Below are 13,807 nucleotides of genomic sequence, written 5' to 3'. Positions count from 1 at the left end.
CTTGCCTGACTCTTATTTAGGGAGGAAAAAGTTCCAGAACCCTGATTTAACAGCTCCCAGAGACACAGCAGGGATGTGTGCTCTCTCATGTATCGAGTACTAAATGTGTCAAATGTATTAAGCACTTTTAAATGTTTAGCTCTAACCAGGAAATGAATTCAGATAATTTAAGAGAAGCTTTACAATGTACAGTTTAAAGGATTCAAGGATTCTTTATTGTCATTCACCACAAAGAAAACACGACAGTGCAGTTACTCAGTTCTCTGACTAACAATCAAAAATAGTAAACAGCCAACTAAAAATATAATCATTTATATATGAAATAAACAAGTAAATAAATATATTACCTATTAAATCATTTCAGAGATGTGGAGGTTTAGCACAGTTTAACATTGTCACAGTATCCAGAAAAGCAGCAATTCTTCGGCCTCACCAGGATGCTGTGCAGCCTCCATCCCAAATGGAGGAGGGAAAACGGTCCATAGCAGGCAAAAGATTACTGCTGTAAAACTGTTTAATTCTCTTCCTAACTTAACCCCCCCCCACACACACACACACATCTATTTTAAAATGTAAAACATTTTAAATTTAAAATTAATTAATAAATTATGATGTCGATTCACAGACTCCAGCCTATGCCATTATGGCTGAACACTCATATGGGCTAATGATTCCGGGTCCACCTCCCCTTCTTCCTCCTAAACCCTCTTTTCCTCTTCTACTTCTCCTTCTCCTTTTCCGTTTATAGCAGAACACAGAAGTAAGTGGATTTTTTATCTGTAGGATTTCGAGTTGCCAGGATGGCCTCTTCAAACACCTCCCTCACTCCTTCCTGAAAACGAGACAGAAAGAGACACTCAAATTTAACAAGAGGAAAAAAAGATTTCTACTTCAGAGAGAGGTGGAGGAGTTATCAGATCAAAATAAAGATCTATTTCCTAGCAGAGTATCAAGATAAACAGGAAATATTGTGAATATAAACTGTTTATTTTGATACTCTACAAGGAAAAATCTAAGATGTGAGAAATCATGATGGTCTCTGCAGTCCTGCTGACGTGCCTCTGAAACATTGCATGGACGTTGAGTACAGCGCCTCTGTGCTGGCACACTGGGGAGGTGGCTCCCCTGTTTGCCACAGACTGTTCCTTCCTTGAAAGGCACTGATCAAACCTCAGATTCAGGAAGAGAAAGGCAGTTTTTATCCTGGTCCTTGAACACACTGCATCAAGTATTTATCCTCTGAACATATTCAAAGGTGCGTGGCAGTTTTATATTGTAAGGTAGAGACCTGACAATAATACAAAGAAAACAGAGAAATACAAAGAAAACCCCAACAGTCATATGAGCCCCTATGAGCAAGCACTTTGATGACAGAAGGAAAAACTCCCTTTTAACAGGAAGAAACCTTCAGCAGAACCAGGGTCAGGGAGGGGCGGGGCCATCTGCCGTGGCCAATTGGGGTGAGAGAAGGAAGACAGGACAAAAGACATGCTGTGAAAGAGAACCAGAGATTAATAATAACTAATGATTCAATCCAGAGAGGCATAGTGAGTGAAGAAGAAACACTAAATGCATCATGGGAATCCCCCAGCACCCTCGACCTATTGTAGTGTAACTAAGGGGGGATTCAAGGTCACCTGTTCCAGCACTAACTATATGCTTTAATAAAAGGAAAGTTTGAAGCCTAATCTTGAAAGTAGAGATAGTGTCTGTCTCCTGAATCCAAACTGGAAGCTGGTTCCACAGAAGAGGGGCCTGAAAACTGAAGGCTCTCCCTCCCGTTCTAATTTTAAATACTCTAGAAACAACAAGTAGGCCTGCAGAGCGAGAGCGAAGTGCTCTAATAGGGTGATATGGTACTACAAGGTCATTAAGATAAGGTGGGGCCTGATTATTTAAGACCTTGTATGTGAGGAGCAGGACTTTGAATTCAATTCTGGATTTAACAGGAAGCCATTGAAGGGAAGCCAAAACAGGAGAAATATGCTCTCTTTCTAGTCCCTGCAGCAAGAGTACTGAAGCCGTCTCAGGGAGTTTTCAGGACATCCTGATAGTAACGAATTACTGTAGTCTAGCCTAGAAGTAATACATGCATGAACTAGTTTTTAGTGTCACTCTGAGAAAGGTTCTGTTCATAATTGTTATTAATTTTTAGGCACAGAGGGTTTCCTCTTTCCCTGCTGAGGATGCTTTGGTTATTTTGGCTTCACTGCGTGATGAACTGCAGCTCGCAACTAAGGCCACTGTTCTCAGTTAGAAATGGGAGAGGAGCTGCTGCCTAAGAACAGGTGTGAGGTGAGAGTGGAGCAGGAGGTTGGCAGACTGATTTGTAGGGCAGTGGCTGCAGATACAAGCAGTGGAAATGAGCTTCCCCTGTGGGGTCTGGGCTCACCCACAGAGAGGGGATGCCGAAGCCTTCTGGGTGAGGTGCTGCGGGTATTAGAGTCATAGAGGGCAGTATTTTACTCAAATATGTTGAGCCATACTTAAAAATTTTGTTATGATCTTTAATTTTTGTGAATTGTAATTTTTTTTATCTTAATTATTTAGTTTATGTTGCAATTTTAAACAGTATCATCGGTAAATTCACCATGCTTTGCTGATCTATTCTGTTTTAAGTTGGTAGATGTCGTAAAACGGGTGCACGTTGAGCCTCCATGTGGTGATCGTTTTTTTGTTTTGTTTTGTTTTTTCGCCTGTCCCATTTGGTTCTTTAGCCGTCAGAATTGTTGTCTGAAGACCAACAAGGATACCCAATGGATTTACTTTGCCAAATGGATCATCACGGCCTTGCCGTATTGGTCCTTTTGATCGACCTTTGTTGTTATTATTTATTTTATTTTATTTTCAGATGTTACAGACGGGAGAGACATGAGTGAGGGATAGGAAAGGGAGAAAGAAAGAGGAAGGAAAAGAAAAACAGAAGGGGAGAGGGACAGTGAGAAAGGGGGGGAGAAAAAAAAATTAAAATCTCCTGGATCACCTGTTGAGAGAAGAATAGAAAACAAGCAAAAAAAAAAAAAAAAAAAAAAAAAACCAGAGCAACATACTAAACACAACACCATCACGTTAATCTAGCTAAGTGTAAACAGCAGTAAATACTAAATATTGAATGTTGTTGTGTAGCAAGCAGGACCGACAGCGCACAATGTGCTTGGAAGTAGCAGCCAATGAAGGTGTAGTTTATGTCTATGAACAGTGAACACCCGTGTGCACACCTGTGTGGATCAGCGCGCTTGTATTCAAAAGGTTTCTCCATGTAATGGTCTGCTAGAGGATGTAGCGAGCCATAGCCCCGTCCCCCAGGGCATGAAGCAGGCATGGAGGAGATCCATGCCCCAGACATCCAGAGGCCCCAGAGTGCGAGAGCCCAAGGAGGACCACCGGAGGGGCATCCGTGTCACCCTCCTGGGAAGAGCTGAGGAGAGCCCAGATGAGGGGTCACCCAGTAGCCACGGAGCAGAAGCCAGAGGGGGCTGCAGTGGCGTGCCCGCCGGCTCTGCCGGCAGGCAGCTGTGCCAGAGTGAACCGAGCCGCAGGCCCAGAGGCCACTCCCCAAACAAACTCTATACCCCAGGTCCAGGTACCCTCGCCCCTAGAGGTGGAAACGGCACCTAGACCAGTTACCCTTTCCCCCGGGGTGGAGGCAAGCAGACCGCTCCAGGCTCCGCAGCAGCAGGGAGGCCCCGCATCCTAGATCCCAATTGGACGGCCAACACCTCCTCCCAGCCCCCCCGCCCCAATGGCCAGCAGAGAACAGGAGTGTGTGAAGACCCCACACCTCCCTCCTCTCGCTCATGTGTAGTGTTGCTGCGTGTTGTTCGAAGGTGCATTTAAAACACGGGAGAGCATGGTGCTGCTGCCAGAGAGCAGCAGGTGTTAGCACGGCCCCTCCTGAGAACCCTCCATGTCTACATGGATTTAAAACTGAGAGGTGGGCACCGGCGCCAGAGGTGGGGTTGAATACACAGACCGTCCACTAGACGCTGTTAATGTGCCCACCTTCAAGGCCCTATATGTATGTGTTATGAGAGTGTGAGTAATGTGGATGTCTAAGTTGTGGAATAAAATTGAGGCACAAGTGGCCAAAAGGGGGGAGGGGGCACTAACCAGGTTATGACCACAACCCCTGGGTTAAGTCCTCCAGGGATAACGTCCCTAGGGATTCTCCAGACCCCGTAAGCCCGTCCCTACCTCCACATCAACCACAATGGCGAAGGCGGGACCAGACCACGACCCCCCGTGGTGGTGATTGTTTTAGATATATCAGGAGTATGTAACCAGGACCCCGACCTGAGATGTTTTGTAGTTATTTTTTACTTCCACTAGGTTTTGACAAATGGCTTTTGATGCCTTTTTATTAAGTGTAAAGACTTCCTGTGACTCTGTGAGTAATGATGATGTTCATATTTCTTTTATTCTTATTGCCCAAAACGTATAGATACCAAGGCTTCTTTCTCAACAGAGAATCCCACCAGCAGACTTATTTTTCTCTCTCTGTACCTGAGTCCGAGCCGAACACTCCATGTATTTAACGGCCTTCAGCTCATGAGCCAGTTCCTCGCCACTCGTAAAGGTCAGGGCTTGTTCCAGGGTGTTCTCGTTATCTCTCAGATCCACCTGAGTCCCAACCAGCAGGAATGGCGTCTTTGGAGAGAAGCGTAAAATCTCTGGCACCCACTGTAAAAAGACAAGCTAAAGGTTTGATGCAGTTTCACTGCAACCCTAACGATCTCTGCTCTGTGTGTGTTTATCCTTAGAGTTTGGCTCATTATATTTCTAGTTATGGAAGTAATTAAAGTGAAGGACATGAGCATCAAATTAGAAATAAAACACACAAACCATCTAAACGAACCTTGTCTGTGACGTTCTCAAAGGTTGAGGGCGATACGACAGAGAAACAGACAAGGAAGACGTCGGTGTCAGTGTACGTGTTAAGTCGGATGTTTTCGTAGTTCTCCTGACCTGCAGAGGCAGACACACACGAAAAAGATCCGCAACAAACAGAGCAACCAAAGCAAGGCAAATATAAGCAGTTATCTCCGAGGCTGAAAAATGTGAAAAAAGAAACACTGCAGTTCCTTTAATATCCACTTGGGGCTAAAACTTTACAGCAGAAATAATTACATTCTCAACCTGATACAAAACACAGTTTTGTCATCTCTGGACTGATTTATTCCCTCATAGAAACTGTATGGTGGGTAATGTTTTTCTAAATCACCCATCAAGATACTGGTGAGGCTTAAAGTCAGTGGCATGGCTGCTTTGATTGACAGCTGTTGCCAGATAACTGTTCGTGTTTCATAAGTGCCGCAACCCAAAAATAAAGATTTCATAAGGAACTTCATAAGGACAGTGTAGTAAGATTTCAAATTGCTATAGGATCCTATCCATCACCAGCAGCTCCGAACATTACAGGAAATACTGCTACTAATATAAATATGCTACAGCTGTTGCTATTAGTATCTGTTTTGTTTCAGTTTATGTGTATTTTTTACCTGAAGTGTCACACAGTTGCAGATTGTACTCCTCGTCATTGATCTTCACTGTCTTCACACAGGTAGCAAACGACTGGGGGGACAGAAGGCAAGGAGTGAGGAAACAAAGAAAAAGACAGTAAACCTGTGAAAAACCTTGATTGCAGATGTACTCCAAACAAAACTGGAAGTAGACTTCTGGACTAGTTAAACCTCTGAACGAGTGTCGTCTCAGTTAGTCTGTGGAGCTGAACCAAAGCCACGTAGTTCCAGTGTTAAACAAAGATTACACTGCTGAAACAAAACATGTTTGTGGATGCTGACAGAATAAACTGGTGAAATCTGACCAAGTTTTGTTTAAGTGCCATAAATACACGAAAAGTTTCCCACTCTTATTAAACCTTAAAGGTGCTCATACGTTCCACACACTCACATAAATGCGTCAACGAGTTGGAGGTTCATCATCTTGACAAAGGACACCCATGAACTAGAGCAGCCAGAGATTGAATCCCTGACCTTTCGTTTTCACAGAACTGTAAGTAGATCTTGAGCAGTGTTGGATCAGATACTCAGTGGTCTGCAACCTGCCAGGTCTTTAGCACAAAGTCACTATAACACCTGAGCATATTGTGTGAGGACATAGCTGTCGAGAGGGAGCAGCAGGGTTCTCCCTCTGTATAACAAGCTTGGCAGCACTCCGGCTCATACTGATCCCCAGCAGATCCTCTAAATTCAAAGCTATAGCTGTTACGTTATACCTGCTCTTCTGTTCAAGTCTTAAGTCTTAAATCAGTCTCAAAGGGGATGGTTAGTGAGGGGTGAGTGTGCATGTATATATTTATATTATACAGGACCTCGTATGGGTATTCTGCAATTGATACATCAATACGTTTATATATCAACTGTTATGCAGACCATATGTAGTGAAAACTGTAAATGTTAATACACAGAACTTTAGACATATCCGCACATCATTAACAGACAGCAGCGATTACATTCCTGCGCTCTATGATACCGGCTCATATTGAATACTGTATTACAAGTTGGTCCTATACAAGCTTTGCTGCTATCGGGCCAATCGAAGTGTGCTACAAAGATCATTGAAAATATTAGATAAGGAACCTTTTTCATATCACCATTGTCAAATTTTAGATAAATACAAGTTTCAAAATTTTACTAATTTCAAATTATTTAAATCTGCCTGTCTAATATACAAAGTTCTTGTCATTGTTTGTTCTAGTATAATGTGATCACTGTTTTTGTCCTTGTCACATGACCTGTAAATATTGTCTCTGTATGTTATTACTAACTTGTGTTTAACACCAACCTGCCAGAGAGTCTGCAGATGGAAATTAGCCCAAGGCTATTTGTTAAAATATTCATTAATATGTATTGTCCCTCTTTCTAAATAAATAAATAAATGAATGTATTATCACGGCAGGGCTGCTGTACAACAAATGCGGAGTAGTAGTACTTCCAAATAAGCCGTTGAATGGTGTGACGGGGTGCCCAATCCCACTCCTCGAGAGCTATTGTCCTGCACCTTTTAGATCCATCCCTACTCCAACACAGATGAAACAAACGGTTGGATTACCTCTTCAGCATGCCATCAAGTTTGGCAAAGGCCTGATAACAAGCCATTCATCTGATTCAGGTGTGTCAGAACAAAGATGCATCTAAAAGCTGCAGGACGGTAGCTCTCGAGGACTGGAGTTGGACAGCCCTGCTCTAGGAGAAAGATTTGACACATTCACAGAGCTTCATCACATCATCACTACACTTTATACTGCAAGAGGCCCTGCAACACTACAGAGAAAACTGAACCCACTACCAACCCCCCCCCCAAAAAAAAAGAAAACAAAACAAAATCTGATGACCTATGAGCAAGAGCTTTGGAGACACTGGGAAGGAAATACTCTGTTTAAATAGGTAGAAACCTCAGGCGGAACCAGGCTCAGTGGGATGCAGAGATTAATAATAACTATCGATTACCCTCTTAAGCACCTATGTCCCCAGATACGGGGCAAAGGGGAGGAGATCACATTTACGGTTATGCGTGGGTGCTTAAGAGGTTAAATGCAGAGTGGTGCAAAAACACATAGTGGGTGAAAAGCTGACTAAAGGACAACTCGGTGCATGATGAGATCTATCACAGATCTACTGAAGGAGGTTTCAAGGTCACTGGCTCCAGCCCAAACTATACCATTTGCAAAAAAGAAAAGGAAACCTTCTGCCTGTGCTCAAAACTTCTGTCTGCGTAGGGCAACCCATCAGAAGGCGATGGCATAAAAATATGATAGCAATAGACATAAAGTCAAATCATATATTGGTCACATGCCAACACCGTGGTCACGCACAGACTAAATGTTGTGACTGCTGCTTCCTTTAGATTGACATCCTTGGCTGAAAGGCTCTCTTTAGTGGTTTTGGTGGGAACTGAACTGAACATCGAGTGAGTTCGATTTTTTAGTGAGAGGTAAAAACGCACCACTGTCAACTAAAGAGATGTTTTGTGTTACCAAAACAAAAGCTTTGCAGTGAAATGAATTCCAGTGACCAATCCTTTGATCGTGATCATCTTGTTTTCAAGATAACGGCCAGCAGATCAAACGGGTTTGTCTGCAGCGACGATTTTCACTTATTATGGTTGCTAACACTAACAAAACAAGCACAGAAACCAGAGTACAGCACTGTGATTCTGGATTTGACTTCCAAATGGTAGCACTTCTAGTTTTAGGGCATTTCAATATGTCGTCCACATTTTTGGTTATCTTGCAGGCGCATCGAAAAGAACTGGAGGAAAACAGACGTATACCCTAGAGCATGTTTTTAAATGTATTTATATGTACTCATTCTCAACTGTATGCTATGTTTTAGTTATGGCGTGAAACAAGAGTCAGAAATACTCTGGAAAAACAATGTTACAGGTGACCTGTTTTCTTACTGCGGTGGTTATTTGTTAGATGAGTGACAGGAAACACCACCACAAGAGCCAGCACTGGCATGAAACAGCTCAACACAAAGCAAAGATTAAAGAAAGTATGCAGGGCACAGCTGGGAGATTAGAGAGGACACTCTGGTTATTCAACTTAAGGCCTGATGACTTAAAGGTTTAAGATACAACTACAGCACTGACAACGAGTTGTTAGATAGTTAATAACAACAGGAAAATATAGGCAGGAACAAGAAGGTTAATATTTATACAATCAATGAGACAATAAGCAATTAAGAGTGGCAGTGATGTAGTCACAGCCCATCACAATTCACAGGTTATTGCCCAGGAAACGAATGTGACCTTGACACTGAGCACAATTTAGGTGAAGAGCCGTAAGGTGAACACCATGTTTGTTTTTGTCCAGGTACGGCTGTGTGGCAGGAAGAAAGAACTCAAAATCATTCTTAAGCCCCTTTTCCATTAGTACCTACTTGTGTTTTCAGGGTTTTTCCTGTAGGTCATAGTACCTGGTACCAGCTACTTTTTAAATACCTACTCCATGGGGTTTTGAGCGATCCAAGGCGACCTGAAAATGTGACGTCAGAAGACTTCATGTCACCAAAAAACAACATTGTGGTTCTCGAGTCTGAAAAAAAGCCACAGACTGTGCGGCAGGTAGATCGTTGCCTCGACGTCTGCCTTTGTTGTGGCGTTCGTGTCACATACTAATCACATCGTGAGACTGTCGGCCGCGCTGCTTTAATAACCCCACGTGCATTAGGTGGTATCCCACTGTAATGGAAAACGAGTTGTGCCGCTTCGAGCCGATCCAAATAGGTACTAATGGAAAAAGAGCTTTAATGCTGCTGTTTTAACAGAATACAAAAGGCCAACACAGAAGCAGGGCAGGAAAGGGGAAACTGAAAACTCTGAAACACAGAGCAGGGAGACACAGGACCATGAATGAGGACGTGACAAAGGACAGGGGGAGACAAAAAATACTTACAAGATAACGAGGGGAGAGGAAACAAGTAGGAACACAGCTGAGGGAAACTAACATCATGATTTGGGAGGAAGTCGTCATGGTCCTGCATCTTTGACCCAGTGTCTTGAGTTTTTGTGTGCTCATGATGTGATCTGTGTTCAGCTCTGCTTCGTGCTTGTGAGTATTATATTATTTCCTAGTGCTTTTCAGTTTTGTTTTCTATGGTCTTCAGATGACAGCAGTTTCCTTTCTCTTCCAGTCTGTCCTAGTTTCTTCTCTGTGTTTTGTGCCTCATGTATGATGTCAGTCTTCTCTCCGTGTTGGTTTCCCTTCTGTCTTTGCGTTCTTCTGTTTCCGTGTTCGATAACATCTCGTTTTATTTTGATAGTCTTTCGTCTCATGTGCGTTATGTTCAGTTTTGCCCGAGTCGTCTCCACTCTGCCCTCATCTCCTCTTGTGTATTTAACCCCTCATTTTGTTTCTGTTCTTTGTTTTGCCCTCCATTGTCACGCATTTTCTAAGAAGCATTTTTTGCTTTAAAATATAAAAAATAAAAATCTTTTTGGCCCTTTCAGTAAATAGCGACAAAGAGAAAGGAAATAAATGCACCGAAGAGCTGTGGGTCAGACTCCAACCCAGGCTGGCCACTTCCTGCCACTCAGCACATGGTCACCTGCTCATCCCAGTGATCTAAACCGGCACCACTGACCTGCCTTTTTGATGCATTTTTGTAAGCGCTTATAAATAATAAAACAGGTTTTTGAGTTTTATATCTTCAGTGTCCTTCACTTTTGGTCCCATTGCCGTCCACCACACAGTGAACCTTGATGGAAGTTAAACTAAACACAGACTGACCTATTCGCCCATTCGTTCATTTTCATTGCTGACACTGGATTGCCCAATCAAATCTCCTAATGCGAGCGGTGTTGTGCCAAAAAGTGATTGTCTGCCAAAAACTGATTTCTGGTATTTGCCAAAAAAAGATTGCTCGTATTTAAACTGCTATAAATAACTTGTTGGTCTATAATATGTGAAACATATGTCAAACATATCCCACATGAATGATACCAAGTCATCTTGAGCCACAAACAACATTCCTGTAACAAGGTAGAAGCCACGATCAGTTTTTGGCAGTGATTGTTATATATCATTTATTTATGCAGTTAAAAAAAAATCCTGTTGACATTAAAAATGTCTTTTGTAAGAGTAATCTGGCCAAGACGACAGCAGAAAGTGCAACAAATATTAGTTCTGTAAACATATTTTAAGTGGACAAAAAGGACTGAATTGGTTATAATGTAAGTACAATAACACAGAGTTATAAAGATACTTAAAAAACAGGTAATTTTTAAATTGTATATATAACCCCTTTGTAAACTCTGTTCACCAAACTCTATTTACCAACATACGTAAAGATATCACACATAAAAAACACACGGAAACATTGGAAATCAGTTTTTGGCAGGCGATCACTTTTTGGCACTACACTGTCCCTTCGCCCACCTGTGCGCTCACGCCGCTTAAGTTTCAGTGTTGAAGAAGTGGTGAAAAGCTGAGAGACAATGTTAGCTGTCAGGGTGCTGATGAACTTTATTACCAGTAACAACTAGAAAACAGACCTCACAGTCACAGGAGGCTGCTGCTGGCACCAGCTGTGGAGAAGTGAGGAAGAGACAGAGGAAGATGAATTCATGTGTTAAGAAAATAGATGGAGGGACAATTAGGAAGGGAGAGATTTCAGGTAAAACCAATGGCTACTCTGACCATGAGCCATCGCTAATAGCGAAAGTGTAACTTTAAGTTATTGTCAAGTGTATTATATCCGTCAATCAACAGAAATGATCCCCAGTCCAGCCCTTTGTCAGCATTACAATGACTGCACAGAGCCTTGCTTTCACTCTTCTACCTGCAGAGATTAGATAGTTACAACCATTTACCACTTCCTGTGTGACAGCATGGAGCCAAACACCGAGTATTCCAGAGAACACTCTTAAGTTAATAACAAGCTGGCTTTTGAGCCGTTTCACAGCTGGTGAATGGAAGCCACTTGACACTGTGCTGTTTTCGGATACTCACCGTGGGGAAATCTCCAATGGGAAGCTTGTCAGTTGTGTAGGAATTGAGCAGGCAGGTCTTTCCTGCTTCATAGTCACCCACCACCACACATTTAATGTCTTTCATCTGAGGAGAAGGAAGACACAGAATTTAAAGAAATAAAAAGGACAATATGAGGAAATAACACCTCTTTTCCACTAGCACTTACTCGGCTCGGCGCGACTCGCCTCGACTCGACAGTGATGGATCAAACAATACCGAAGCATCGGTGCATGTGTCAAACACACACCTCGCACCGGTGCGTGTATGGCTTTAAGAAAAACCACGTGACAGAAGCTAGGAGGACGATAGGAGCGCGTTAACAGTGCCGTTTGTGTGTTTACGGGTTTCACTCGTCATGAATGAATTCCAGCGATATCTGTAGGATGTAAACATGGCCGCAAAATGCGACATTCGTCTTCTTTCTTATTAATAATAAACCGTAAAGCCTGTCTTCTCCCCTCACACACAGATACACATGAACTCCCACTTTTACAAGCACGTATTAGTCATTCCTATTATTTTTGTTCTGCTCCGTGTTATTCTATTTTGTCCAGTTAGAACTCTATCATCACTTGGTTAACTAAACAGGATTACTCATCACTCGTTTGCTGTCCACATGTCAAAGTGAACGAACTTCAGTCTGTCTCCAGGTTTCCTGCAATTACTTTTTAAACCGAGCAGATGTCGCTGTTGAGCGATTCACGGAAACAGTGTCAACAGCAAGCAGAGGATTAGTTTGTCATATCCTCCCGAGAATAACAGCCTTTTCATTTATGTCCTCTGTGATCGACATTAGCTTTGACTTATCTTATCCACTGACTTATTTGCTCTCTGGGTACTCTGGGTTTCTGCAACAGTCTCAAGATGTGAGTAACCCAAGTTAAATCACTAGACTTAACGCTCTAGTCCTATTTGAGTTAATATTCTCTAATCAACAAAAATGTACCCTTAGGCCCCCTCCTCGATTCAGAGATTTATGTAAATGGCCTTCTTGACTCCCTGCTCATACCAGCGTTCTTCCCTGTCCAGGATGTGTAAATCCTCATCATGGGGAGGCTACATCTTTCTTCATCTTACAATGCTGTGATTGCAGCAATTCTCTGTGAATGGTACTCATGGCCATTGATCAGATCAAGGAACTGACTTCACAGCCCATTGGTCATTCAGTGGTGCTAGTTTCAGTCACTGTGTAAATGTACTGTTAATAAGGTTTGGGGAAACCTGCAGTCAGCTGAGACCGAAGAAGTCAGTTGGATGAGTGACGAAACGTTTCTACGTCCAGATGAACAGAATCAACCTTTTGGGAGTTAGCATTACTTCTGTTCTAACAAATAACATAAAACAACAAAACACGACATTAAATGAGAGGTCATTGAATTTATTGCTAGTTTTAAATACATTTTACTTTTAAAGTAAAATGATTGTAAAGCATATGAAAAAAAAGATCAAACAAGCTTGTAAAGATTTTGGGTTTCCAGTTAACTTAAGTCTCCCTCTCGTCTCTAACTCTTCTTGTGTCAGTAAAAAACTGATGACTGACTGCACAGTGTTAGATAAAAGTCTACACAAGATGCAACTGGTTGTAAAATACAATATGCAGAATTCAAATAATACAAAACAAACAGATGCTTGCCTGATATATTCACAGAGGAGATTTGTGGGCTGTGGCCTACCTCAGTATCTTCTCCGGGTCAGTCAGGAGCTTTTCAGTATAATTCCAGCATCAGCGTCCTCGTGCTGTCACGCTTCATCAGAATTTTAACACTGATCTGAAGGTTGTTTGGCCTCGAGAATATACTCTCCGTAATAATAGTGACTCAGAGGAAATCTTCTGAGTGTGCTACTGTTTGATCATCCAGTCGGTCCTGTTCTGCACTCTTTTCAAAAACGAAACTATTTCAGTTCATTCCAGTTTTATCTCACGTGGATCAAACCAACAACGCATAATCTAATCTACATTTTGTTTACTTACTTACTTTCTGTTTTCTTTTATACTTTGTAGGAAGAATTTTGTAAAAAAAAAAAAAAAGAAAAGAAAAGAAAAGAAAAGAAAAAAACATTCAGGAAGTGAAAACTGATCGATATTATTTAGATTATGGTTTTGGGTTAAATTACAATCATTGTCACAGAGCTCAGGTTCTTTGTTTGCCATGGTGACACTGACCTTGAGTCAGTGTCACCTTATGTTCTACCTGTTCACACCTGCTGGAGTGTGACGCATTCAAGTTCCCTTCCTCCCTTATTGCATGAGGTATAAACATTTTAGTGCTTTTGATCTATAAAAGTTTCTCTTCATTTTTGTGAAATGTGTAC

The 13,807-nt window shown here is 42.1% G+C and overlaps 1 protein-coding gene across 2 annotated transcripts; it reads right to left on the bottom strand.

Moving 5' to 3' along the window:
* Positions 1 to 187: 187 nt before the first annotated feature.
* LOC146682449 (cell division control protein 42 homolog) lies at positions 188 to 13,364 on the bottom strand. 2 transcript variants are annotated; one of them, XM_085447097.1, is made up of 6 exons: positions 13,168 to 13,364; positions 11,474 to 11,578; positions 5,499 to 5,571; positions 4,856 to 4,965; positions 4,504 to 4,680; positions 188 to 832 (listed from the first exon to the last, which is right to left on the bottom strand). In XM_085447097.1, exons 2-6 carry the CDS (start codon positions 11,576 to 11,578, stop codon positions 743 to 745), a joined length of 555 nt encoding a protein of 184 aa, XP_085303223.1. In that variant the 5' UTR covers positions 13,168 to 13,364; the 3' UTR covers positions 188 to 742. The 2 variants fall into 2 exon arrangements, with proteins under 2 accessions (XP_085303223.1, XP_085303222.1); XM_085447096.1 differs by lacking the exon at positions 13,168 to 13,364 and adding an exon at positions 11,661 to 11,749.
* Positions 13,365 to 13,807: the final 443 nt, after the last annotated feature.

The sequence above is a fragment of the Copadichromis virginalis genome, linkage group LG22, assembly GCF_057382275.1.
Source record: "Copadichromis virginalis isolate Kocher_CV1m ecotype Utaka linkage group LG22, C_Virginalis_male_GT1.1, whole genome shotgun sequence".
Taxonomy (NCBI): Eukaryota; Metazoa; Chordata; class Actinopteri; order Cichliformes; family Cichlidae; genus Copadichromis; species Copadichromis virginalis.
The sequence above is the reverse complement of the archived record's forward strand: the minus strand, read 5'-3'. Positions and strand labels throughout refer to the sequence as shown.